The sequence below is a fragment of the Stomoxys calcitrans genome, chromosome 1 (genome assembly GCF_963082655.1).
Source record: "Stomoxys calcitrans chromosome 1, idStoCalc2.1, whole genome shotgun sequence".
Classification (NCBI taxonomy): Eukaryota; Metazoa; Arthropoda; class Insecta; order Diptera; family Muscidae; genus Stomoxys; species Stomoxys calcitrans.
In genome coordinates, this window is record NC_081552.1 from 207,188,479 (window position 1) to 207,215,773 (window position 27,295).

The 27,295-nt window shown below is 40.5% G+C and overlaps 3 protein-coding genes across 8 annotated transcripts; 1 reads left to right on the forward strand and 2 right to left on the reverse strand.

The window, feature by feature from the left end:
* Positions 1 to 1,339: 1,339 nt before the first annotated feature.
* On the reverse strand, positions 1,340 to 9,585 carry LOC106089841 (endothelial differentiation-related factor 1 homolog). 3 transcript variants are annotated; one of them, XR_001221697.2, is made up of 5 exons: positions 9,341 to 9,585; positions 9,115 to 9,272; positions 2,238 to 2,398; positions 1,710 to 2,158; positions 1,340 to 1,637 (listed from the first exon to the last, which is right to left on the reverse strand). XR_001221697.2 is itself a non-coding variant. In XM_013255836.2 (4 exons), exons 2-4 carry the CDS (start codon positions 9,236 to 9,238, stop codon positions 2,006 to 2,008), a joined length of 438 nt encoding a protein of 145 aa, XP_013111290.1. In that variant the 5' UTR covers positions 9,239 to 9,267; positions 9,341 to 9,585; the 3' UTR covers positions 1,340 to 2,005. The 3 variants fall into 3 exon arrangements, 2 of the variants coding, with proteins under 2 accessions (XP_013111290.1, XP_013111289.1); XM_013255836.2 differs by having other exon boundaries at positions 1,340 to 2,158; positions 9,115 to 9,267; XM_013255835.2 differs by having other exon boundaries at positions 1,340 to 2,158.
* Positions 9,586 to 11,020: 1,435 nt separating this feature from the next.
* LOC106089836 (protein phosphatase 1 regulatory subunit 7) lies at positions 11,021 to 12,311 on the forward strand. The gene has a single exon (XM_013255829.2). It carries the CDS (start codon positions 11,122 to 11,124, stop codon positions 12,127 to 12,129), a length of 1,008 nt encoding a protein of 335 aa, XP_013111283.2. The 5' UTR covers positions 11,021 to 11,121; the 3' UTR covers positions 12,130 to 12,311.
* Positions 12,312 to 15,075: 2,764 nt separating this feature from the next.
* Positions 15,076 to 27,079, reverse strand: LOC106089846 (WD repeat domain phosphoinositide-interacting protein 2). Of its 4 annotated transcripts, none has more exons than XM_013255842.2 (7): positions 26,856 to 27,079; positions 25,070 to 25,217; positions 24,819 to 24,990; positions 24,161 to 24,747; positions 23,590 to 23,748; positions 16,148 to 16,275; positions 15,076 to 16,042 (listed from the first exon to the last, which is right to left on the reverse strand). In XM_013255842.2, the coding sequence occupies exons 2-7, from the start codon at positions 25,138 to 25,140 to the stop codon at positions 15,867 to 15,869; spliced, it is 1,293 nt and encodes a 430-aa protein (XP_013111296.1). In that variant the 5' UTR covers positions 25,141 to 25,217; positions 26,856 to 27,079; the 3' UTR covers positions 15,076 to 15,866. The 4 variants fall into 4 exon arrangements, with proteins under 4 accessions (XP_013111296.1, XP_059220244.1, XP_013111294.1 ...); XM_059364261.1 differs by having other exon boundaries at positions 15,076 to 16,057; positions 26,860 to 27,077; XM_013255840.2 differs by having other exon boundaries at positions 15,076 to 16,057; positions 26,856 to 27,077.
* Between the last annotated feature and the right edge of the window lie 216 nt (positions 27,080 to 27,295).

Sequence of the window (27,295 nt, forward strand, 5' to 3'; positions counted from 1 at the left end):
AGCCTGGAAAGCACCCGAGTTTGGGAGAGTCGCACATTCCGATCTCCCTTCTCTCACCAGTAGCAAAGACGCTTGAGGCATTACTCCTCCCGAGACTCGTAGGAGAATTTCCATTCGCCGAGCATCAACATTGATTTCGAAGACTGCATAGCACAACAACAGCTTTGCATGCCGTCACCGCACACATTTGCCGTGGCTTCAATCAATCTATGCCATGTGATAGGACGGTCCGGCATTCGACACGGTTAGCCATGTCAAACTATTTGAGGACATCGCCAACACGTCCCTCCAGCCAGGCCTGAAACGCTGGGTCGCGAATTATCTGCGTGATCGCCAGTCATTTGTGGAATTTAGGGATAAGAATTCGAAGCACCGTATAGTGAAACAGGAGTTCCCCAAGGTGGGGTGATATCTCCGGCACTGTTTAACCTCTACCTATCCTCCATTCCACTCCCTCCAGATCGTATCATATGCGGACGATTGTACGATCATGGCATCAGGACCCCCACCCATTGTTGACATCTGTGATAGGTTGAAAGCCTACCTCAGCAAACTTGCCTCATATTTCGCTGCAAGAAATCTGAAGATATCTGCCACCAAGTCTTCAACCACATTGTTTGCATTTACTTTCTTTTCAAAAATCCGCAATTTCTTTTTGGGCAACCCAATATATGTAAGAGTTGATTTGATTTATAATTTTATTTTGTGTTCGCAGACATTATGGGCTAGCAATTATAGCAATATGTAGCTTTAGCAATTTAAGACTCATAGCCCTGTATGTCTTTGATCATTTGGGCACAAACTTCAAAGGATTTACACCGGTATTCATAAACCTTAAAGCGGCTTTAAAGTCAACTTAATTGACAGTTCTATAGAGAATAGCTGACAAATAAACCTACTTTAAAGCTCCATCAAGTTATGTGAGAAGGTGATTATTTAAAGGACAATCTACATAATTCTAAAGGCCATTTCATCGTGTAACGAAGCGCATACAATGAAAAACATTTTGCATAAATTTAATAATTGTTTTATATTTAAACACATAAAACACATTTATTATGAAAAGAAGGTAGGTGTCTTTGTTAATATAAGTTATGTGTATGTATGTATAAGAAAGATACTTATTAACTTATCACCTACATTTACCAAAAAGTTGTGATTCACTGATGACTTTCACAAAAATTTAAACAAAACACATGAGCTTAATTTCAAACTAAGAGAATCATTTAGTAAAACAAACGTTCGAAATATTAATTAAAAAAAAATTATATATTTCATTAAAAATTAATATCAAAATTATTTTTTTTTCTCACAGTCTGAAATTAAAGGGAAACGAAAATTAATTAATTTAAGGTTTATTATTTTTGTTTGGTTGATGATGAATTTGGACAAAGTTTTTGTTGTTGTTACACATTGATAGTTAAGATCCTTTGGAATCAAGAGTGTAGTGTATTTTTTTAATAATATTGTAATAAGCAGGTATTTTATATATTTGGGTGTACGTACATTTTGTTTTAAACTCCAAGAAATATAATCTATAGAAATGTTTCATATTTCATTATCTGTCTTGTTCTTAATTCTTATGCTGATGATTCTGATTCTGATTCGGTATGTGTTTGCACGATAAGAAAGCATGGCTGTTTTTTTTTATTCAAACAAAAAAATTTAATAAAACAAATCTAAACAAGCTTTAATGGTAAAATAGTGACCTTTAAAATCGTATTTCTAATTCACTTAAAGATTCAAACTTAGCATTCACTATCCATCATCCAATAATTGTTGGTAGAAGTCTCCGTCTCGGCCTCCCGATAAGTTATTTGCGCTTGTGGCTGCTGTTAGCAGAAGTAGTAGTATTGTGAGAATGTGAATTGTTATTTGACGCTGCGTGTTGTTGCGGCTTATTCGCCATATCATTTGATTTGGTTTTAGTTTTGGCAACAACAGCAACGCCACTCCCACCACTATTACCGCCGCCGCCTGCGTTAGCAGCGGTGGTTGCACTTTCTCACTTTTTACCGGGAGGCGCCAAAGGTTGGCCGCGATCTTTTCCTCGCAATTTGATACCAATCACACGTTCAATTTTACCCAAAATCATATTATTGGGAATTCCACGTCCAGCTTCATAGTCTGTCACAATTTGTTGTTTTTCACAGATTTTCTAAGGAGGCAAAGTGGCAATGTATGAAAAAAAAAAAAAACGTTTTCTTGTATCTGGCTAGCTTTTTAAGAGTACATACGGTTGCAAGATCCTTTTGACTCAATCCCTTCGCTTGACGTCCTTGCATTATAATTTTACCCACTTCCAAGGGAACCTTATCATGTTTCAACTCCTCAGTCTCACGATCCAATTTGGCAGTGTTCTTTGTTGTTACGTGTTGTTTATTGGTGCCAGCACCATCTGTAAAAAGACAAAATTGATAACGAAAATGGTTGCAGAATACACAAAACTCGGTTACATGTTGGGAGGTGTGTGGTGGTGTCCTAATGCATTGACATTTTTCATTCCTGATATGCTTAAATTTAATGCAGGTTAAGGCTGCAGACTCCTGTTCTGGGTCCCTTTCTTTACTTTTTGTATATCATCCAATAGTTCCTTCTTTTTTCGATGTTGATGACTGCTATCCTTTATGATATCCTTTGACTGATTTTTTGACTGTGTTGTGTCCTTTAACTCTTTTCAATAGCATCAAATTGCACTTAGTTCCTATTAATTGAATTTCTGCTTAATTTTTTTGATCCTAAAGTTGGTATTTGTTTAATGCACAACCGTATAATCTTAGACCAAAATCAATTCCTTCACTTTTGTGTAAAATATTTTGCACATTATGACAAACTACATTCCTTGCTGGTTCTAAATGTAACCATTTTTGATTCGCATTGCACAGCCACATGTTTAAGAAAAGATGTAAACGTCGCATGACGTTAACATAAAGAATAAAGACGCCCTCCACACTAATCTGAGTGACAGACAGTCGCGAACAATCAGCGGCGTCGAGTGGCCGGCACCGGCTCTTGCTTAAGTTCTCAGTGCCTCGTTATTGGCTCCTTCATATAACCAATGGCCATAACGTTGACGTGGCGATCGGTCTCATGGACCGGAACGAGGTTGCTCGCATATGTAGCTTGACGAGAATCGCTATATTCACATTCAAATCTGGTTACAACAACAACAACACGGCGGGGTGATACCTCCGACAGTGTTTAAATATACTTTGTTACTTTAATTGGCTATGACAGAACTTTTGTTCCACTAGCCGAACGTAGAATAGCGCTCCAATAACTCGATCTTCTGCACTCATTCTAAAATCTCTAACATCAAGTTTCGAGGTGATCGGTCTTTTGGTTGTTGTTGTTGTAGCAGTTTGTTGCGTTGTATCTTTAGTCTGCTTGATTCTGTTTAGTGTCAAGATCCAGGAACACTGCGAATAAGATGGGCCGCGTCCACAGGAATCTGGGTCTGAGTTGAGTGGGTCTGGCTGGGCCGTTTAACAGGTGACGTGTATAGTGCGGTTACAAGCGGGACGTACATTTTGCACGTCGGCATCAATCCTTGCTATGTAGCAGTTGAGACGGCTGCATTTGCCGAAACGTAATTGAGCCACAACTACTCTGGTTTTTCGGGGGAGGTCAATTTCTTCAGTTGCAATGGGAGGCGGTCGTTCTCCAAGGACTATATTCACAAGCTAGCCATTTGCATGAATGTTGTCTAGACCTGCTTGATATGCCGCTTAATCTAGAGATTCTCTCTTGTAGCGCTGAACCTCACGCTCTAGATCATGTACATCTACCTTAAGGTTACTGGGCAGTGGATATCTATCCACAAGATGATGATTTGGATTGTGTCTGCGATAACAGCCCTAAAGGCAGCATGTGGTTATGTCTTCGCATTGGTAGGATCTTTGTCTCCTGATGGAGGTGGTCCACATGAGAACTGAGGAGACAGCCCGTCGCAGTTCGGAATATTATTCCACTGCGTAGCACAAAGCTGACCAGATCACACTGGCGCTGCATAACTTACCCAAACCGGCCAAATGAATTGTGCGTGGTCAACAAGGTTTCTTTGTCTGCACCCCAAGTGCTGCCAGCAAGTGACTTGAGGACCTTGTTTCTATTTTTGACTTTATCGAAAATTGCTGTGGCATGTGGGGAGAATGTGTAAGAGCTGTCAAATGTGACGCCAAGTATTTTGGGACACTTGGTGGTCGGAATCATTTCTCCATCGATCATCACAGTCAGCTCAGTATTCACCTAACGCGTATTTGTAATAAACAATGTGGCTGAAAATTTGGTGGCAGATATCTTCAGCTTTCTTGCAGCGAAATATGAGGCAAGTTCGTTGAGGTAAACGTTCAACCTATTGCAGATGTCAACAATGGGTGGGGCCTGAGGCCATGATCATACAATCGTCCGCATATGATACGATCTCTATGCCGTCTGGATGGGATGGAATGGGGGATAGGTAGTGATTAAACAGTGCCGGAGATATCACCCCACCTTGGGGAACTCCCTATTCATTCTACAGTTGTTCGACTTCTTATCCCTAAATTCCACAAATGACTGGCCACTATACAGATAATTCGCGACCCAGCGTTACAGGCCTGGCTGGAGTGACGTGTTGGCGATGTCGTCAAATAGTTTGGCATGGCTGACCGTGTCGTATGCCTTCGATAGGTCCAGTGCCACGAGGACCATCCTATCACATGGCCTGGACTGATTGAAGCCACGGCAAATGTGTGCGGTGATGGCATGCAAAGCAGTTGTTGTGCTATGCAGTCTTCGAAATCCATGTTGATGCTCGGCGAAAGTAAATTCTCCTACGAGGCTCGGGAGGAGTAATGCCTCAAGCGCCTTTGCTATTGGTGAGAAAAGGGAGATTGGTCTGTACGACTCCCCAAACTTGGTTCCTTTCCAGGCTCCAGTAGCGGGATCACTCTGCCCATTTTCCAGACATCGAGAACTGTAAGAGTGTTCAAAGACAGGTTGAGGACAGTAGTAAGGTACTCAACTCCAGGTATATCCAGATGCTTCAGCATCAGTGTAGAGATTCCGTCGGGGACCAACGCCTTGGATGATTTGACGGAGACTACGGATACGACTAATGGCTCTCCTCCTAGCCCTGTCACTCTCGGAATGCACAATAAATTGACGGTTAAACAACTTGAGGCATCCCTTCGGATCAGTTACAGTAACGTCGCCAAAAGTGACTGAGGTCCTGTCATCCCATCTAACGGGGTTCGAGAGTGACTTAACAGTAGACCACAGCTTACCTAAACCGGTATATAAGTCACATTGCTCCAAGTGTTCCAGCCACAAATTCCGCTTATATTCGTTGACTACCGTTTTTATTTCCTCATTCAGATCGCTGATTCTAGGATTAGTGGGGTCCGTACAACGAATCCCATCACGCTCGTCTGCGAGTACCACTGCCTGCGCCGGGAAATTGGGCCGCAGTTGGGGTATTCGTAGCAGCCGCGTTAATGATGTCTCGGAATTTCCTCTCGGCAACTAGCACATTCGAGGGGAGTGTCAGTTGAATGAAGCGGCGATTGGTGTACTCTCTGAAGCCGGCCCAATCGGCCTTCTTCTAATTGATAAACGTCGGCCGCTCAAAGGTTATGAAGTCGGGTATTCGTCGATGGTGAGACTTATGGGGAGGTGGTCTGATCCCAATGAAATGACGGCTTGCCAGTTTACGTAACTCAGGAGATCAGAGGATGCAATGGAAATGTCTGGCGAGCTGATGCACCTTCTCGTAATCCAACTGTGAGCATCCTCATTCACCGTACAAAACGTGAAGCTTTCAATCTTCTCTGTTAAAGCAATGTACCGCTGGTCGTTACCTAGGGGAGAATGTCATGAAACGTGATGCGCATTAGTCTCCTAGAACCAGACGATTATGTCCAGACAGTAGCCCATTTATGGGCTTGTACGCTTGGCCATTAACTGGGTCATAGCTACCAGCCGCCAGTATGTACACGTATTATAGCTCTATCTCGGTAGTACAGGACCTGACTGCTATCCCAATGCACTCCATGGTGTCTTGGCCAGCGCCAGGCGCGAGACGGGTGTATCACGTAAGCCAATCCCCCACCTCCATTCCTTAAGCGATCCTTCGTAGCACATTGTATCCGAGACAACTGTGCAAGCTGTAGGTGTTGGTCAGCTTCGTCTCCTGGATCACTGCAGCCAATACGTTCTTCTGACTCATAAATCAGTGTCTTGTATAATGTAATCAGTTTGCCGGGAGGTGGCCTTGTTTCTTAACTACATCCTAATCCAAAGTAGCATCTGCTTGCCAGTATTTTTCTTCGCTTTATTTCAAAACTGGTGTCATTCGTTTCGTTTACGGCGGTGCCGAGGAAGATAAGGTTGCTGACTATCTCAAAGTTGTGGTTCCCAACTTTCTCCATTTCTTAACTGATCGGTTGTACAGGTTTTGGGGGTTTTATCCATTTATTTATCTACATTTACTATACCTATCCTTTATTGCACCTTCTCCAGACGACATAGAGATCGTATCATATGCGGACAATCAGAACCCCACCTATTGTTGACATCAGCGAACGAACTTGACTCTTTTTTCGCTCCAAGAGATCTGAAGATATCTGCCACCAAATCGTCAGCCAAATTGTTCACTACGTACACACATATGGTGGATAGAAAGCGTGATATTAAGGTCGATGAAATGACGATTCCGACCATCAAGTACCCCAAAATACTTGGTGTCACATTTGACAGCTCTTTTAATTTGTCCTCACATGTTACTGCAATTTGCGATAATTTGGAAATAGATACAAGGTCCGCAAGTCATTACCCAGCAGCACTTGAGGTGCTGACAAAGAATCCTTATTGACCACGTACAAAGCAATTGGCCGGTCAGCGGTAAGTTATGCAGAACCAGTGTAATTTCATCAGTTATGTGACAAGCAGTAGAATAATATTCAGATCTGCCAGAAAGACGTGTCCCGAACTGCGACGGGATGTCTCCTCAGTTCTCACATGGACCACCTCCACCAGTCTTAACAATACCTTCTGGGCTGTTCTCGGAGGGATCATCCAAATCATCATCATGTTGATAGGTACCCACCGTCCAGAAGCTTCAAGGTGGAACTTCATGATCTAGAGTGTGATGTTCAGATGCGGTGGATAGCTCCCTGGTTAATATTGTGTTGGAGAACGATCGCCACAAATCGCACCTGAAGAAATTTACCTCCCCCGGCAAACCAGAGTAGTGCTGGCTCAATTACGAACCGGCAGATGCAGCCGCCTCAACTCATACAGAGCAAGAACTGATGCCAACGTGAAGGATTTGTGTCTCAATTGTGACCTGGGACCACACAACAATTGTTTAACTGCCCAGCTCGACCCACTCGACTCAGACCGAGATCCCTCTGGACACACCCACCTTAGTAGCAGAGTTCCTGGATATGGATATTCAACAGAATCAAACAGACCTAACATAGTACACAACGCACTGTTAAAACAACAACGACAACAATATATTATAATCTTATGGATAGATTAAAAACAGAGGCCACCGTAGCGTAGACATAAGCATGTCCGCCTACGACGCTGAACGTCTGGGTTCAAATCCTTGGAATAATATTCAGATCAGTCAAAATGCCGGTCTTCAAACTGCGATGGGCTGTCTCCTCAGTTCTCATGTGGACCACCTCCTTCCGGAGACCTAGACCGGTAGACCGATCCTACCCGTGCGAAGACATAACTACATGCTGTCTGGGCAATATCTTCTGTGGTGTTATCGCAGAGAGCATCCAAATCATCATCTTGTGGATGGATATCCACTGCCCAGAAGCCTTAAGGTAGATCTACATGATCTATAGCGTAAGGTTCGGGGCTAGAGGTTCTTGATCAAGCGGGATTTCTAGCGTCTATTTCTAGGTGTGAACAACATTCATGCGGACACGGTAGCAGATGCGGTAAATAGCTAACGGGTGAGTGTGGTCCTTTGAGAATCAAACCGGTATATACAACCGGCTGCCATGGGATTGTTATTGTTGTTGTAGCCACACGTCTATATGTGGAGGTGACTATCCTCGTCTAACTCCTGTAGGTGAGCAAACTCGTTCTGGTCCAAAGGACCGATCGCCGCGGGAACATGGTGGCCAGCGCCCATAACTCGTCTTGTCATATCGACCATGATAGGCACTCAGTATTTATGCAAGAGCCGGTGTCGCCCGGTCTCCCACTGAGACTGACTGACTGACTGAGATTGTCCGCGACTGCAATTGCATCTACTTCGAATTGAGCATTTCACTATCCGCAAGCTGTGAACGCGCCCGGTAGCTCGCAGCGAAGCTTCTCGTGATAACGATTATTACCGCACAGGTCAGATCACAATGTTCCAGACTGTTTGGTGCTCATAGTTATACCATGCCGGGGCCGTGAGTTACTGGTCGCGTCCACAGGTTGCGGATAGTGGAATGCTCCGTATACGGAGCTGCAAATACAGTCGCTTATAATCAGCGGTATCGAGTGGCGTCTCAGTGAGAGGCTGGGTGGCACCGGCTCTTGCTTAAATACGGACAGTCTGTTATAGTCGATATGACGAGCCGAGTTATTGGCGCCTTTAAATAACTTTCCCGAGGCGGAACAAGCTTGCTCACCCATGAAGATTAACGGCGATCGCTACCTCCACAAATATAGTCAAGTGTCTACGACAATCGTTTCTTTTAAACAATTATTCACTACTGATATGGTTTCGATTACAATAAATGATGAAATTATTCGGAAAATTAATGGTGAAATTATTCGGAAAGTTAATGGTGAAATTATACGCAAAGTTTGCATGATAAATGCCATATATACATAACGTACATGTACGCACACATGTGGAGTTTTTAAGAATTATATTCCCATTTTCATATACCTTAATGGAATTCAGCCCCAACAAATCGAAAATTACATATCAATTTATGTGTAGAACTAACCTACAATACCGAATATGTATTTGACTTTAACCGCTCTTGCATCGTGCAACATGGAATCGTCAATTGCAATTATACACATAACCTAAATGACACATCGCCATATGTGCCGTATATAAGAAAGTTTTGAAGTTTTAGAATGTTTGAATGAAACTCATAGACTTACATTTTTGTGTGGTTTCTATGGCTTGACCCTGTCGGCGAGCGTTATTAATGGCCGACTCAGTTTTCAGAGCTCCGGCCTTTGGTGCCTTCTTCCGCAAAACTGTAACAGTATCCCAATCAGACATATCTACGTTTACTTAATCCACTTATAGCTCTTTTCTTAGAAAATAGAAATTATATTTCATAAATATATTGATTATAAATAAATAACGATTCACTTTTCTCACAATCTAGTTAATGTGTTATTTTTCTCGAAAAATCCAAAACTTCAATGTGTCGGTACACACTAAATGTAGTAGTTGCTTGCCCAACAACAAACAATATTAAATACAACACTGGAGCTTTTGGTGCGGTTATTCGTCAAAGTCGGCAAGGGAATTATGTTAATACGTTAAATGTAATTCACGTTTGCAACTCTCTGAGAAATGATGAATAAATTCACTAAGAATTGGTAAAAAAAACACTGTGAACACAAAAGTAAGAGCAAACGAATACTAAAAATATTTTCTCGAGTTCTTGACAATTCAATGAGTTCCACGAAGCAAATATAAATCAGCTGATCGCATAGCGCTGCCGGTGTCATTTGAAGTTCAGAGTTGTATATAAATTGTAGGAAAAGAGCTGTTCAGGAAGGTAGTTGATATATGTTAGTAAAAGGGTGACTCAGATGTGTAAATTAAATAAATGTAGGATGACCCACGAAAAGAATAGGGAGCAATTCTCACAGATAGGGTTGGTATTCTGTTCTGCTTTCGGAATAGCCGCTGAAATTTGTAATTGTTCCGCGAGCGGAATTTGACAGCAATCAAATGTTTTTATTTCCATACCAAAACACGTTTTTTTATCTCTACTTATTGTTGTCTCCTTTTTATATATTTTTTCTCAAATAAATAAAGATTTACGAACCATTGAAACCAATAAAACAAACAAAAATTATGTCGGCAATACTATCAAGTGTTGCCACTATAAAAGTTTTATGCCATTTTTCTCACCATAAACAGAGTACTACATTTCCGTCTATTTTCAGCCAACGTTTCGTTGACAGCATTCCGCTTGAAAAGCTGAACAGAATACTCAGCTTAAATTGCTGTGTTTTACTTTACACTTAGCCAGTACAAGTCAGATGTACTGGATAAAATGTCAGAGCATTGTTTCCTGGATAGTTATCGATAACATGCTACAACAGATAAAAATAACCGATTAATCGCGATTTCTGCTGTACATAGTACTAAATAAAACAGCACATGAGTGCTGTCTGACTCAAGTTAAAGCTCCATGATAAGGGACCTCTTCATAGTCCAAACGGCATGCCACAGTGCGACACCTCTTTGGGAAAAAGTTTGTACATGGCTGCTAGCCATTTCCATTCCTAAATAATTCACAAATGTTGCTAGCACTAAGAGCGATAACCATCACTAAAATTTTTTTCTCGCAATTTTGGCATGGTTTGAAACGTTCGGTGCCATAAGAGGACATGTTTACCTCTAGCTTTTTACCCAAGGTGGATTTAAAAAGGTGGTCTCACGCGAGCAGCTGTTTAGCTGTGTTTATTTAGCACAATATAGGCATTTATTTGGAATCATATGCCTTCAATAATTTGTTTTTGTGGCAAACGAGTCGTTTTGCATTTATTAACTATTATGGCGAAAACCCATGTTTACATGTTTACAAAGTAAACGTTTTTGCCAACACAAACAAAGACATTTTTGAGTGTGTGAGAGAGTGTGTACGTATGCAGAAAGAGTGCGAATATGAGCACAAAATATGCGAAAAAGAAGAGATCGATCACGTGAACAGCATGAGACAACCTATAAACCATTCAGCCATGGCTATGTACAACCAATGATCGATTTGTAAAAGCGGACTTTCTACTAATCGAAATAAAATCGACTTTTTTGTACTTAAAGTCGATAAAACGAGTAGTCGAATCCCGTCTTTATTTTTTTTATTGTAAATAAGAAGTTATTAATTCTACAATTCTTTGTTTTATTAAAAGGAGAAAACAGTCATGGCTGATTCTGGAGAAAGAGACAACGAAGACCATCAAGAGGAAAATCACCAACTTTCAGTTGTTGCTGCGAATTGCGAGCAGGCTGCCTCCCAGCCCAACATCATACCCGGCGAAAAAGTATCTTCCATTGAAGAAGTGGTTCAAAATGACCCGGATTGTTATGAATTGGATTTAAATCACCATCGCATTGATAAACTTGAAAATCTGGAACCATTGACGCAAGTCGAGCGTCTATACTTGCGCTGGAATTTGATAAAGAAAATTGAGAATTTGCACACCCTCACCACACTGGTTGAACTGGAGCTATACGACAATCAATTAACAAAATTGGAAAACCTAGATGCATTGGTTAATCTGGAGATATTGGATGTAAGCTTTAATCGCTTGACCAAAATTGAAAATCTCGAACTACTTACTAAGCTGGAAAAGTTGTATTTGGTTTCAAATAAAATCACCCAAATAGAAAATATTGGCATGCTGACTAATCTCACCATGCTGGAGTTAGGTGACAATAAGATAAAACGCATTGAGAATCTAGATAATTTGGCTAAATTGCGTCAATTGTTTTTGGGTAAAAACAAAATAGCCAAAATTGAAAATCTTGATAAATTGGTTAATCTAGAGATTCTCAGTTTGCAAGCAAATCGTATAGTTAAGATCGAGAACCTGGAGAAACTCGTCAATATGTCGGAGTTATATCTTTCGGAAAATGGTATTGAGAAGATTGAGAATTTGAATTCAAATACTCAATTGGATACATTGGATTTGGCCAAGAACCGCTTGAAGGCAATTGACAACATAGAATGCTTGGAGCAGTTGGAGGAACTGTGGCTCAATGACAACTCCATTGATGATTGGAAAAATGTTGAAATGCTTAAAGAAAATAAATCTTTAAAAACCGTTTATTTGGAACACAATCCTATATCTAAAGATGTAATGTATCGACCTAAACTCAAAGATATTGCACCTTGGTTGCAAAAAATCGATGCCACACTATGTCGATAGTTGTTATACGTCCAACATCTCACACACATACATATATATGACCATCCCATTCATTTATAATTTCGAAAGAATTCAAAAAAAGAAAACCAAGTATGCCTACCTATCTATATTACCCGTGATTTTTCGTATGAATATGTATGCATGTTTCAACCCAAATAAATGTGTGTATTTATATGAATGTATATGTACGTTTTTAATTTTAATCTAATATTGAAAGCAATGGGTATTGAGCAGATACAAAGACTTAGCAATAAAGGGTGAATAAGCCTTTTTAGTTTGGCAGTTAGCCAAGGATTTTCAATACGGGTCCCAATGATAATCAGGCATGTAAACCAATCCCATGGCATCCGGTTGTACGCATCGGATTGACCCGATGGTAGCCTCATCGGCAAGAGCTGCCGCCTCAGTGTATGTGTTCGTCTTTTTTCGTCATGGGAGAGGCACATTCCGGAGTGCCTTCTCCACACGCTTCTGGTCCTTGCCGGGATTAAAAAGAAACCCGGACCATGGTTCTGTTCGGTTTGCCAGAACCGCCTCCATCATCGGAGGGTGTCGGTGAGGTGTATCCGGTGCATGGAGTGGGTACATTTCCGATCTTGCTCTGGCCTCACTTCACTACGAGAGTATAGTCATACTGGTTATGTCGCAAGGTGCTGTGCTAACATAGCCAGCAGTGGGTCGTAGTCGGCGCCTTCTGCGTCCTCGTCGTCGGTCTATGTGACCCCCCCGATGGGATTGTGGATTTCATGAGTCGGAAAGATATATTAGTCGCAACGATCCAGGAGACAAAGCTGACCAACACCTGCAACTTGCACAGTTGTCACGGATACAATGTGCTACGAAAGGATCGCCCAAGGAATGGAGGTGGGGTATTGGCCTTCGTGACACACCATTCCGTGCAATATAGACCCATCTCACCTGCGCCTGGCGTTAGTGACCCCTACATGGGGTGCAGGGGGATAGCCGTCAGGTCCGGTACTGCCGAGAAAGAGCTATACAACGTGTACATACCACCGGTTGGTAACTGTGCCTCGATTAATGGCCAAGCTTAAAACCCCAACATAAGTGGGTTTCTATCTGGCCATAATCGTCTGGTTCCCCATAATTCTCACCATCGATCGACCACCCGACTTCATAACCTCTGAGCACCGGACGTTTATAAATCAGAAGAAGGCCGTTTGGGCTGGCTTCAGAGACTATACCAATCGCCGCTTCAGTGAACTGGCACCCCCGTCGGATGTGCTAGCGGCCGAGAGGAAATTTCAAGACATCTCTACCGCAGTAGCAGCTCGCTTTATACCAGCCGGTCGAATACCCAAGTGCGGCCCAATTTCCACGCGCAGGTAGTGGCAATCGCAGACGAGCGTGATGGGATTCATGGTATGGACCCCACTAAGCGGAATTTGTGGCAATGAAACTTAGGCACCGGTGTAGGCAAGCTGTGGTCTAATGTTAAGTCACTCTCGAACCCCGTTAGACGGGATGACAGGACCTCAGTCACTTTTGACGAAGTAATTTTGGATTCTTCAACCGTCAATTTATTGTGCATACTGAGAGTGACAAATCAAGGAGGAGAGCCATTCGCCGTATTCGTAGTCTCCGAGCCGATGAACAGCCATCACAATTTACCGTGGTCGAAGTTACGAATGTCATCCGTGGCGCCATATCATCTAAGGCGTTGGGCCCCGACGGAAACTCTACATTGATGTTGAAGAATCTGGATTCACCTGGAATTGAGTACCTTACTAATGTCCTCAACCTGTCTTTGAACACTCTTATAGTTCCCGATGTTTGGAAAATGGGCAGAGTGATCCCGCTACTGAAGCATGGAAAGGACCCGACTTTGGGGGAGTCGTATAGACCGATCTCCCTTCTCTCACCAGTGGCAAAGAGGTTTGAGGCATTACTCCTCCCGAGCCTCGTAGGAGAATTTCCATTCGCCGAGCATCAACATGGATTTCGAAGACTGCATAACACAACAACAGCTTTGCATGCCATCACCGCACACATTTGCCGTGGCTTCAATCAACCCAGGCCATGTGATACGACGGTCCTGGTGGCACTATCGAAGGCATTCGACACGGTCAGTCATGCCAAATTAAATACGCGTGAGGTGAATACTGAGTACTGACTGTTATGATCGATGGAGAAATGATCCCGACCATCAAGTGTCCCAAAATACTTGGCGTCACATTTGACAGCTCTTACAAATTCAAAACAAAACAATAGAGACACTTTTCAAGCAGAACCCTGTTACAAGAGCCAAGGAACATAATCTTTTAAATCAATTACAATATTTATGTACCCAATTTATCGGAACACTTCGAAAGGTCAAATTGTGTGGACGGGAATAATTACAAAATTGTACACAAAACGACAAACATCCTTAGAACAATTTTCACAAACACGAAATCGAAGATTGATAGTAGGACAAATCAAATAAAATGCAACGGCGATGGAACAAACAGATGCCCGATGATGTATGTTGGAACCAGCAAAAGTAGACTTAAACAAAGATTAGCAGGACACAAATCTGATATTAAACTGAGAGCCAGAAATGCGCAGCAAAAAACAGCAGTTGCAGAAAACTGTGCTGCCAACAAACATGAGCCAGACTTCGAGAGAGTGAGAATATTGGATAATGAGATAAGTTATAACAAGAGAATGACGCTGGTAACACCAAAGAGCGTAAGAAAGAAGAAGAGCTGGCATTAGAGCCCAATTCGGGATTACGAGTGACAAAGTTTAAAGACTCAACATGTTTGTTAAATTTTATCATATGAGACAAAAACGGAACGTAAAATTTTGTTTTTACTGAATTCTACTTTCCGTTTACGGTTGACAGACGTTGGGTAATCGTTTGCATGTGTTTTCATAAAGCAAAACAGCTGACACGCTTTCCTACACTTACGCTATGTTTGCGGGAGGCCCAAAGAAACAACAAACTTAAATAACATTCGTTTTATTCCAAACAATTATAATGTTTATTTATATCTTGTTTCTTGATGGCGCTGCAATTGTTTTAATTTACATGGGAATTAAATTATGAATTAAAATTTAAAATGTGTAGATCTGTGTTTTGGTTGGTGGGTATGGATTTGGGGATATGCTAAACATATGTAGTATGTATTGTATAGAATCTACATATATACTTTTTAATATGAATGAATAAAGTTTTTACTGGTCGCTGTAAAAAAATTCAAAAAAAAAAACTAAAAATAAAAAAAATCTCACAAACTCTATAGATTTTCTTTTAAATTTATTGCAAATAAGAAACCTATACTTAAAATAATAATAGTCTTAGAAAATAGTATTAAAACCATTTTACACGAGTTAATTTTCAGAAATGATAAATGAAAAAAAAAAATTACGTGTAATTCATAAGACAAAAAATTACGCTAATGAAAGCATTATGGGCGTTCAACATTTTTAATATTGAACTACATAGAAAACCTCACTCACAAACCTTTATTATGCCCAAATCGATTTTCTTAGGGAAAAATTATAGAAAATTTCAATACAAAAAAAAAAAAACAGGCGTGAAGCATAACTTATTTGGAATACATAAGAACCATGTACATCGTTAGAAAAGGGCAGATAAGTTACTAAGTATTTATTCTTTGTTGTCATTAATGTTTATATACCACGGAGACCACTCACTGATGATGCCTAGCAAATCGAAATATATATATATGGTATACATATTCTATTGAATGTAATTAAAAAATTTATAAGATTTAAGATGACGCGTTGCTAGATTGTCCATCAGTTTTTACTGTTGCAGCATAACTGTTGGATGAAGGCGATGATTTGGCGGCGGCGGCGTTGGCGGCTTCGTCTTTGCTTGAGGACGCGCCCGCCGAAGAGCTGGGCGATGTATTGGCAGCGGTAGCACCCGTTGCTGCTGAAACACCTAAAGATGGTGAAACTGGTGAATAAACAACGGAGGGGGAAAAAGTAAAAGAAAATCGATAAAAAAACTAAAGAAACTCATAAATTAAAAAAAAAAAAAAAATACCTCGAACATCAATAGCATAGCAGTCGTCTAGTCGTAGATCATGTTTTTTAATCAACTGGCATTCGGCACCTTCAACAGAGGGCACAGAATATACATACAAATAACCATCCTGTGAAGCTATCAAAAGCCTGAAAGAAAACAAGTAAATTTGGTTTGATAAGTTTTCATGTTGAAGTTATGATACAACATGGGAAGCGTATTTTTACAGAATATTCGAGATGAAGATCTGGCTGGATAGCAAGAGGCTTTGAAGGCTGAGTCGTCACTTGAGGTCGGTCGAGTATTAAACACTCAAATAGCGACGCTACCTTGGCTTGACCACAGTCTTAACTTTTTGTTAAGTTTTCAAGTCGAAGTTATGATACAATATGTGGAGCTTTTTTTAAGAATAATCGATGCTAGTACTGAGCAAAATTGATTACGGTCTAATTTTGTATGGAAACAGTCCAAAATCTTTCCTGCGTCAAATAAACTCCCTATATAATATTGGGTTGCCCAAAAAGTAATTGTCGGTAATATAGTAGTAATAAAGTCGGCGTTGACAAATTTTTTCAACGGCTTGTGACTCTGTAATTGCATTCTTTCTTCTGTCAGTTATCAGCTGTTACTTTTAGCTTGCTTTAGAAAAAAAGTGCGCGAAATTTTGTTTACATTTGTTTGTTTGGCGTCAATTTTAATATGGGTACCTCATGTATTGAAAGAAATTCATTTAACAAACCGAATCAATGCTTGAGATATGCACCTTAAACGCAATGAATTCGATCCGTTTTTAAAACGAATCATAACTGGAGATGAAAAATGGATTGTTTACAACAACGTTAGTCGAAAACGATCATGGCCCAAGCATGGTGAACCAGCTCAAACCACTTCAAAGGCTGATATCCACCAAAAGAAGGTTATGCTGTCTGTTTGGTGGGATTGGAAGGGTGTGGTATATTTTGAGCTGCTTCCAAGGAACCAAACGATTAATTCGGATGTTTACTGTCAACAATTGGACAAATTGAATACAGCCATCAAGGAGAAGCGACCAGAATTGGTCAATCGTAAAGGTGTCATATTCCACCAGGACAACGCTAGACCGCACACATCTTTGGTCACTCGCCAAAAACTGAGTGAGCTTGGCTGGGAACTTTTGATGCATCCACCATTTAGCCCTGACCTTGCACCATCAGACTACCATTTATTTCGATCTTTGCCGGACTCCTTAAATGGTAAAACTTTCGGCAATGGTGAGGCTATAAAATAGCACTTGGTTCAGTTTTTTGCAGATAAAGGCCAGAAGTTCAATGAGGGTGGAATACTAAATTTGCCAGGAAGATGGCAAAAGGTCATCGAACAAAATGGCAATTATATATTTGATTAAAGTTCATTCAAAGTTTTATTAAAAATGCATTTACTTTCTTTTAAAAAATCCGCAATTACTTTTTAGGCAACCCAATAACTGTATTTGGAGCAGCATATACGCCTTTCGTACGACTCCCATCAAAACCTTAGTTATAGAGTCTGGGCTACCGTCTTTGGAGGAAAAGTTTTTAGATTCTAGAAATAGAATTTTATCAAAGATGTTGTTTTTTAATGATAGTATTACCGATAGTAAAGTTTCCAAAGTCCTATTAGCAAAAAGTGTTTTTAGTGAGAAGCTACCCAAATACCGATTAAAATATCCTGTTTGGATGTATCTGGAACACAGCTGTAATCTCTCTCTCTCTCTTGCGGACTTTGTCAAGAACAATACTGCTGCACAGAAAATACGTCTCTCAACATTCTGACTGGCAGTTCTTATATATAGACGCATCCAATAACGAGGGTAACACCTCTTATGCCGTTGTTGATAAATTCAGATACATGCTAGGGGTAAAATGCTTAAACAACTACTCATCTATATTTAGACGCATCCAAGAACGATGGTAACAGCTCTTATGCAGTTGTTGATAAATTTGGATATATGCTAGGGGTAAAATGCTTAAACAACTACTCATGTTGTTGTTGCAGTTGCAGTGTGTGGTACACTGAGGCGGCAGCCCTTGCTGATGTGAAGGAATTCATCGGGTCAATCCGGTACGTACAACCGGCTGCCATGGGATTACTTACTCATCTATATTTACGGCGGATGCAGCTGGCATCTTGCATGCAATTGATCACGCCATAGCTACAAAAAAGAAGACTATATTTTTTTCTGACCGCTTGTCAGTTTTAAAAGCCATCACCAATATCTCAAACTGCCTCTGGTCATCAATTAATATGATTCGCGACAAAGTAATTGAATATAAACATAAAATCATTCTTTTCTGGATACCCGGGCATGTTGGTCTGAACGGGAACGTACATGCAGACTCCGCGGTTAAATATGGGTGCTCTGCACCGCTGATAACAGATCCATTGATTGAAAGAATAGATTTGAAAAGGGCTATTACTATGGAACTTCAAAAACAACACTTCAACAATCGCAAACTAATTCAACATTATCACTACAGTGTAAAAAATTCTAGCAACGAAACGCCAGTTTACCCCAAAAATATTGATAGAAAAAAATTCGGATTTTTAGCCGTCTTACTATGGGCCATACCAATGCAACGTGTCGACAACTGCTAGATAATAACTTAAATCACTCTTGTCCGAAGTGTGGGAATCCTCCATCTCCATCTCCATAACAAAGGCCTGAAGATCCTAGGAACCCATCTATTGAAAACATCAACATAGTATTCAATTTTATAACACAATCTAATTTAAATATCTGAGTTAAAACTGTTAACTGTTTAAGCCGATGGCCATAGTAGCCAATGCTTTTTCTTCTCTGTGTTTGAGCATATATTTATTATATGTTGGAACCAATAAATAAATATCAGAGATGAAGATCTGACTGGATAGGAAGAGGCTTTGAAAAGGATACCTTGAGGCCGGTAAAACACTCAAATAGCTACGATACTTTGGTTTGACGACAGTCTGGTATTGCCACACGGTAGTTAATGCGCATATCTCAAAGCTAGAGGGGAGAACAAGTCTGGACGTCTACTTTAGGGACCCAGAGACTAAGTTCCTAATCAGCCCAATATTGAGAGAGACGGTGATTGTCTCGTCGTCAGCCCCTGTTTGTTGGGCATTATTGAGTCGCCTGCCACTGCACGGCCTGTAGTCTCAATGTGAGGATTTTTACCTATCCTAGTCTACCCAATCTTGAAAATGACAGCCTTGCTCCTTGAGCCAAACTTGTCACCGAGACATGATCAATACCAATCACAAGCAGAGTTCCTTCCTCCTTCTCCTCCCTGTCACCGAGACTTGATCAATACCAATCACAAGCAGAGTTCCTTCCTCCTTCTCCTCCCTGTGGCTGCATGGCCATAGCACAGTTTTGCATACCTTTGGGCAGTTATCGCAGAAACCATCCAAATCATCATCTTGTGGATAGATACCCACCGCCCAGAAGCCTTAAGGTAGATCTACACGATCTAGAGCGTGAGGTTCAGCGCTATAAGAGAGAACCTCTAGATCAAGCGGCATATTAAGCGGGTCTAAACAACATTCATGCAGACACGGTAGCAGATGCGGTAATTGGCTACCGGGTGAATGTAGTCCTTGGAGAACGACCGCCTCCCATTGCACCCGAAGAAATCGACCTCCCCCGGCAAACCAGAGTGGTTCTGGTTCAATTACGTTCCGGCAGATGCAGCCGCCTCAATTCCCACAGAGCTAGGATTGATGCCGACGTGCAAGATGTATGTCCCGATTGTAACCAGGGACCGCACGATACACTTCACCTGTTTAACTGCCCGGACCCAGACCCAGATCCCTGTGGATGCACCCCATCTTAGTCGCAGAGTTCCTGGTTCTTGACACTCAACAGAATCAAGCAGACGAAAGATAGAACACAATAAACTGCTACAACAACAACAACAACAGTTTTGCATAAGAACATCCAGGCGATCACAGAATGCGAAGCGAGATGATAGTATAGCAGCGGAATGGCAAAAGGAAAGTATCGGTAGAAAATGAAAAAGAAAACACACCTATTCCACAAGAAGAATAGAGAAAAATAAAGACGTGTGTGTGTGTGTGGGAGAACCGAGATGTTTAGTAGCAAGAACAAAGTCTGAACGTTCTTCGATTCAAATACAACATACCAACGCACGGCCCTTGAAGCCATCACACCTAATATGGTTGAAAAGTCTGCTAACCAAAGACGTGTTGCTATCTTTGGCTTTCCTTTTCCATTTGCATCTCCGATCAATGAGCTCGTCTCAAAAGAGAAACAAACAAAAATTTTAAAATTTAATTATCTTCGCCCTAACAGGCAAAAAATTTGAAAAATGAAAAAGATTCGGCAGAGCCCGGCCGGGATTCGAAACTGGGCACATGGAGCAACAGCGAGAGCCGTTGCCCTTGTCTAGCGTTCGAAGCCATCTATACAACTTCTAACAGTTGCACAAAATCATATGTAGTACGGAAGAAGTGTAATTTGCCACAGAAAGAAAGTCTGGGATTACACAAAAATACCTGCACTGGGAAAAAGTACAGCTAATAGTCAGGGTTGTCGAGCGTGGCTAATGTGGTAATTGTATCATAGATGCGTTTTCGCAATTAATACCATTCAAACCACACCATTGAATGACAGTTTCAAATAGAAAAACACACCAGTCATAGAAAAAACGCCACCTCCAAAATCTGAGGCAAATCGAGTAATAATTGCGCCCTCCAGAGGCTCAAAAAGTCAAACGGGGAGATCGGTTTATAAGGCAGCTATATCAGGTTATATACCGATTTAAACCATACTTGGAACAGTTGTTGGAAGTCATACCAAAATGTCATATACAAAATTTCAACCATATTGAATAAGAATTGCGCCCTCTAGAAGCCCAAGAAATCTAATCGGAAGATCTATTTATATGGCGGCTATATCAGGAAATTGACTGATTTAGACCATACTTGACATAGTTGTTGGAAGTCAAAACAAAACACTCCAGGCAAAATTTCGGCCAAACCGGATAAGAATTGCTCCCTCTAGAAGCTTAACAAGCCAAACCCCAAGATCGGTTTATATGGCAGCTATATCAGGTTATGAACCGATTCAAACCATACTTAGCACAGTTGTTGGAAGTCATAACGAAAAACGTTATGCAAAATTTCAATCAAATCGGATAGGAATTGCGTCCTCTAGAGGCTCGAGAAGTCTAATCGGAAGATCGGTTTATATGGTGGCTATATCAGGTTATGAACCGATTTAAACTATATTTGGCACAGTTGTTGGGAGTCACACCGCAACACTTCAAGCAAAATTTAAGCCAAATCGGATAAGAATTGCACACTCCAGAAGCTCTAGAAGTCAAGACCCAAGGTCGGTTTATATGGCAGCTATATCAGATTATCAACTGATTTAGACCATACCTGGCACAGTTGTCGGAAGTGATATCAAAACACCACATGCAAAATTTCAGCCAAATCGGATAACAATTGCGCCCCCTAGTGACTCAAGAAGTCAAGACCCAAGATCGATTTATATGGCAGCTATATCAAAATATGGACCTATATAGCCCATTTACAATACCAACCGACCTACACTAATAAGAAGTATTTGTGCACAATTTCAAGCGCCTAGCTTTACTCCTTCAAAAGTTAGCATGCTTTCCACAGATGGACGGACAAGGCTAGATCGACTTAAAATGTCATGACGATCAAGATTTTTTTTTTCTGTCAGCCAACACACAGTGGTTGTCCCCTATGAATACAGTGCATTGCGTTGGCGAGAGGAAGTAAGGAATTGGAGAGGTGGAAAAGGATGTAATGCTTATTGACATTTGTCTTAAATCTTTGGATGTCAAAGTGGGTGGGGAAAACATTAGCCGGAAGTTGATTCCACATACGAACGGTTCGGGCTAAATAAGAATTCTCTCTATAATAACGGGTGTGAGTTCGTGGAATGCCTAGTATCCCTGACATACATCCTTACATCAAGAATAAGAAGACGAATATCAGACACACACCATGAAAGTACCGATAGAACAGCGCAAAACAACTCACATTGCAACGATGATGAAGGTAGGCAATAGAGTTGGATACCCCACTGTCCCTAATCAACGCCATCGCTCTCCTCTGTACACGGTCCAGTAGCTCCACGGATGATTTTGAAACTCCAGCCCATACATGTGAGTTGTACTCCATTTTCGGCCTTATGAAAGTAGTGTAGATGTTAAGAAGATCAGACGGAGCAAAGTACAATAATTCTTACACCGTTTAAGGAAGCCTAATCACTTGAATGCTTTTTTCGATACTTCAAATAAATGTTTAGCCCAACGGACATCACTTTGTATTTTCATGCCCAGAACATCAAGAGCTTCTGATTGCTCAACATCTACACCGTTGGTAAATAAAGACGATAGTAATAAGTCAGCGTATCGTTTGTGTGACAACAAGCAGCACTGAGTCTTCCGTGCATTAAAATCTACTCGATTCGTTCGACCCCACTCAGAAATGGCCATCAAATCCTAGCGGAGTGCATCGTCCATAACCCGCCTCTTGTCCTCAATCTCTCGAAGACTCGGCCTATGGTCGAATGAGTACGAATAATAGAGATTACTGTCATCCGCAAATGAGTAGATCGGATTCGATGTCTGACCCAACAGATCGTTGATGAAAATAAGAAAAAGAGAAAAAAAAGAGAGAAGAGAAAGAACAGAGCCCTGGGGTACACCTGCGGTCAATTTATGCTCATTGGATGAGAACCCATCTAAAACGACTCGAATAGTGCGATCTCTGAGAAAGTTCAAAAAAAAATCGAACGAAGCCATTACCGACACCAAATGCCACAAGCTTTGATAGTAGTGCACCGTGCCAGACCCTATCAAATGCCTTGGAGATATCCAGAGCCACAACCATACTCTCGCCAAACTGGTGGATTGAGCGACTCCAACGTTCCGACAGAAGTGCCATGAGGTCTCCCGTAGAGCGATTTCTGCGGAACCCATACTGTTGGTCGCTAAGAAGGCCATTAGACTCTAAATACCTCACAAGATGGTGATTAACCATGCTCTCCTTCTTGGGTATTGGCTGAACGTTCGCAACCTTCCAATGCGCCGGGAAGACTCCCGCACGGTAGGCAAGGTTGAAAAGGTTGCGTAATGGACGAGCGACCGTCGAAGAACACTTGCGTAAGACAAGTGTTGATATGCCATCCGGGCCCGGGGATAAATTTACGTCTAGATTCTCTAGAACCCTTTTAACTCCACGAGTTGGAAAAAATATTTGGGGCATGACGCCAGATACATTTTCGATTGAGAGAAGTGGGTCATTGCTATTCGGCAGGAAAGAGTTTCCTGCAAATATCTCAGCCAACAGGTATATTTTTTGGGGTCTTAGACGCATATTTCGAGAACGGAATGACGAAATTAGTATACCCCCTTTTCTATGGTGGAGGGTATTGAAGCATAAATAAATTTAATTTTACTTACCTCAATTGTTTCTGAATTTTCGATATGGCACACATACGTCTTATACCCGCCTCGGGCAAAGTCACCGAAGCAAATGCACGTCCCTGAGTAAAGACATCTGTAACCTGGGTTGGCAAATAGCTGGATACAGTCTTGCTAAGGAATCTAAAAAACGAGTAACTTTTTTGAAATGTCAGACGCGAAGTTTTATTTATGTGTGGGTGTTTTTGTTTGGTTGATGTAGTTGAAATTTGAAGACATTATACAATGACCAGGATGTGTTTTTGACACACAATAGTTATTATGAGAGTTACATAGATATGTAGGTGCAAATCAAAAGAGTACAAGAGTTGTAGGTAGTGATAGTGTGAACATATAACATTTGGTGAATATGAAAAAATAGAAAAGAAAATTAAAAAATAATTAACATAAGATATGGGTCATATATATGGTAAAAACAAAAAATGTACAGAAGCACTTAAAGGAAAAAGTTAAAGCAACTAAATTTAAAATAAACCAAACCACTACATTTAATTCCGACGAAAGTTTTGCCAAGAACATAGGAAAATTAATATGCTTATGATATACATACCCCATCCAATCATCAGAACTTGGTTTGGTATCATTACTCTCCGTAGAACTGCGATCCAAACGGAAGATGTGTATGGTTTCAGTATTAGAGCTTGAGACCAGATATTCAGCACATGTACTAAACGACAACGATGCTATGGAAACGCATCGTTTAAGGCCTCGTCTCAATTCAAACAGCTTAGAGCCATCTAGCGACGAAAAAACCCTAATTACAGTGCCTCTTTCACTTGCCGTTGCAATTTCTGTACCCGAAGGACTAAAAGCTAATGCAGCTAGAGGACTATCGTGAGCTGGTATCATTGTTTTAGCATGTAAATTGATGGCATCGAAGATCTGCACTTCTCCAGAGTTTACACTACCCGGATATGCCAAATAACAATGATTCGAAGAAGAACTTAGTGCACATAAACCAGTTGAATTACATGGTGTATCGCGTATGGTATGGACTACTTTCATATCCTGTATGTTATGTATATAAAGACTTTCTTCCAGGCACACAATCAAACGTTCTCGATTTAATTTTACCGCTAATATTGAATTGGAGTAGGAGTAATTACATATTTCACTTTGTTTCTTAAAATGGCAGACCTGGAATGGGAATTTATTTGCCATATTAGCAACATGTTCAAATGGAAAACGAATAAATTTCATTCAAATACCTTCAATTTTCTGGGAGCTCTTTGCGAAACGATAGCTACCAAAGAACTTTCAAAAAGACGTTCAATAAGAAATATTTCCTCAGTTGGGCATGTGTAGATTTTGTCTAAGGTATTATCTACAGATCCTAGACTGTATAGACTGTAGCCCGATTTGGTACCCACAGCTAGAGATCTGTAATGTATTAGAAAACAAAAAAAAAAAATAACACAATTGTGCTCACATATAAATGTGATCAACCATATTAACTTACGTTATATTTTGGTTAAAATTCACAAAGACTTCACCAGCATCCATATCTGGCCGAAAAAGTAAACTCATCATCGACAATGTTTATAGATTTATATCTTCAATACAACTGGTATATTTTATATCTTACTTAGAGTATATAATAAACGCAACTGAAAATAGAAATAAAAATTTGGTTAATTAATTAAAAAAAAACCAATTGCCAAGGTTTTTACTCCCCGGGGATAACAGACATCATAATATAGAAGGGAAATTCACATAGGGTACGTCGTTCGTTTAAAAAATCAGTCTTTGTTTGACGCAAATTTGCTCATTTTTTTGACTCACAAATGTCGCCAGCTTTGGGAGAGTATAACTACCGCTGAAAACCCAGACCTTCAGCGTCACGTCATAACGGACATGCTAACCTCTGCGCTACGGTGGTCTCCAAACTTAAACTCTAGCTATCACCTATTTCGTCCATTCTAGATCGTATGTTATGCGGACGTTTGTACGATATGGGTGCGGACCCCGCGTTGGTTAAACGTCCCCTTACTAAACTTGCCACTGCAAGAAATTTGAAAATATTCGCCACCAAATCTTCAGCCACTTTATTCTTTTTCCAAAATACTTGATGTCTGTTGTCAAAGTCAGAAAAAAAAAGCAAACAAGGGATGTCACTCTGACAATTTTCCAGACATCGGGAACTATAAGAGTATTTAAAGACAGGTTGAGGACAGGGAAGGGAAGTAATGCAACATTGCCAACCAAATAGATTGTTTAATGCAATTTCATGGTATTGTTGCTATGAACTTCGATTCCTGTAAATGTTAGGGCTAGTCTCTTTAATCTTGGGGCCCTATCAGACAGCTTTGCTTTAGCCGTAGTATAGTCAAGTTATCCAATTCTAATTGTGTTTCTAATTATTTTTCCCCAGCTAGCTAGTCATGAGAAGGTTCTTCATCGAAATGAATTTCTTCGCTATAATCGAGGATTGTTATACCACGTCACGCATATGCATTCCTTAGTTATAAAGAACGAGCTGTGTGACGACGTTTGCATTGCTAAACGTATCAAAATACAACGGTTGCGTCGGCTAGCTCATGTTGTCAGAATAAATGAGCTCCAGCTAAGAAGGTTTTCGAAGGCGACCATAATAGAATACCAAGTGGTGAAATACTTCTCGAAACTGTGTGTCAGAGATAAGAGAAGGAGCGCAAAAGATCGAGGCGCTTAGAAATTCGTTCCGCTAGTGTTCGGTAATCACCAACTCAATAAGTAATTGTAAAGAAACTTTTCTTTTTTCACGATCAGCATAGGTTATGGTCCTCTATACCTGTAGAGTTAGGGACAGGCACTGTTGACTTACGTGCTCTTAGTTGCACCAAAATCCACCTATTATTCATGTATCAAAATATCTTGAAATATGTAGTGGTAAACAAGGCAGTAATAATGGATCAACTTCACTTACGAAGCCTTGTACGGGTTTGATACGCATATATCTATTGCACATCCACAGAATTCCTTTGTATTTCAGTCACAAACTTCTTTCTATTCTTTCTTCTTCCTCATCATGTTAAAAATAGGCGCATTTAATTTTTTTTTTTTTTTTGCAAATGAAATTTCGTATTTCCAAAACACGATCTACCTACCAACAATGCTAGGCTTGAAAACAAAATCTATTGAAAAAGAAAAAAAAACTATAATTTATAATAACAAATCAATGGACAACAGAAATTTAGAATGGAAAGTGTATTGGTTCAATTAAGCAAAAATATGTCCAGTCCACCTTCTACCATACGCTCACTTACCCACCAATAAAACAAAACAAAGGCATAAACTGCTACCAAAACTACGACGTGGAATTGCTTTTTGGTACGCCAAAATAGAGTTTTAGGTTGTTTTTACGTTTTTAAGGAAATTTATTTTTCTAAATCCGTGTTGTTGTTCCTTTCTTAAAAGGCGTAGTTAAAATGTTTTGTATTTTCGCGTAATGTCTTGATTGTAGCCAGCAAAACTACAACAACAATATGAAAAGTAATGCAGAACAAAAGCAACAAGACATTATGGTGTGTTTCCATGTAAAGATTTGTTACTTGTCAGTTGAAAGAAGTAACCGAGTACCTGGTAGCCATGTTATCGTTTCTGATAATGGTATTGATCGCCTATACATAAAAAAAAAAACTATGCACTCAAGGCGGATTTAGAAATTTGGTCTCACGCAAACAGCTGTTTACAGGTAATAGGATTT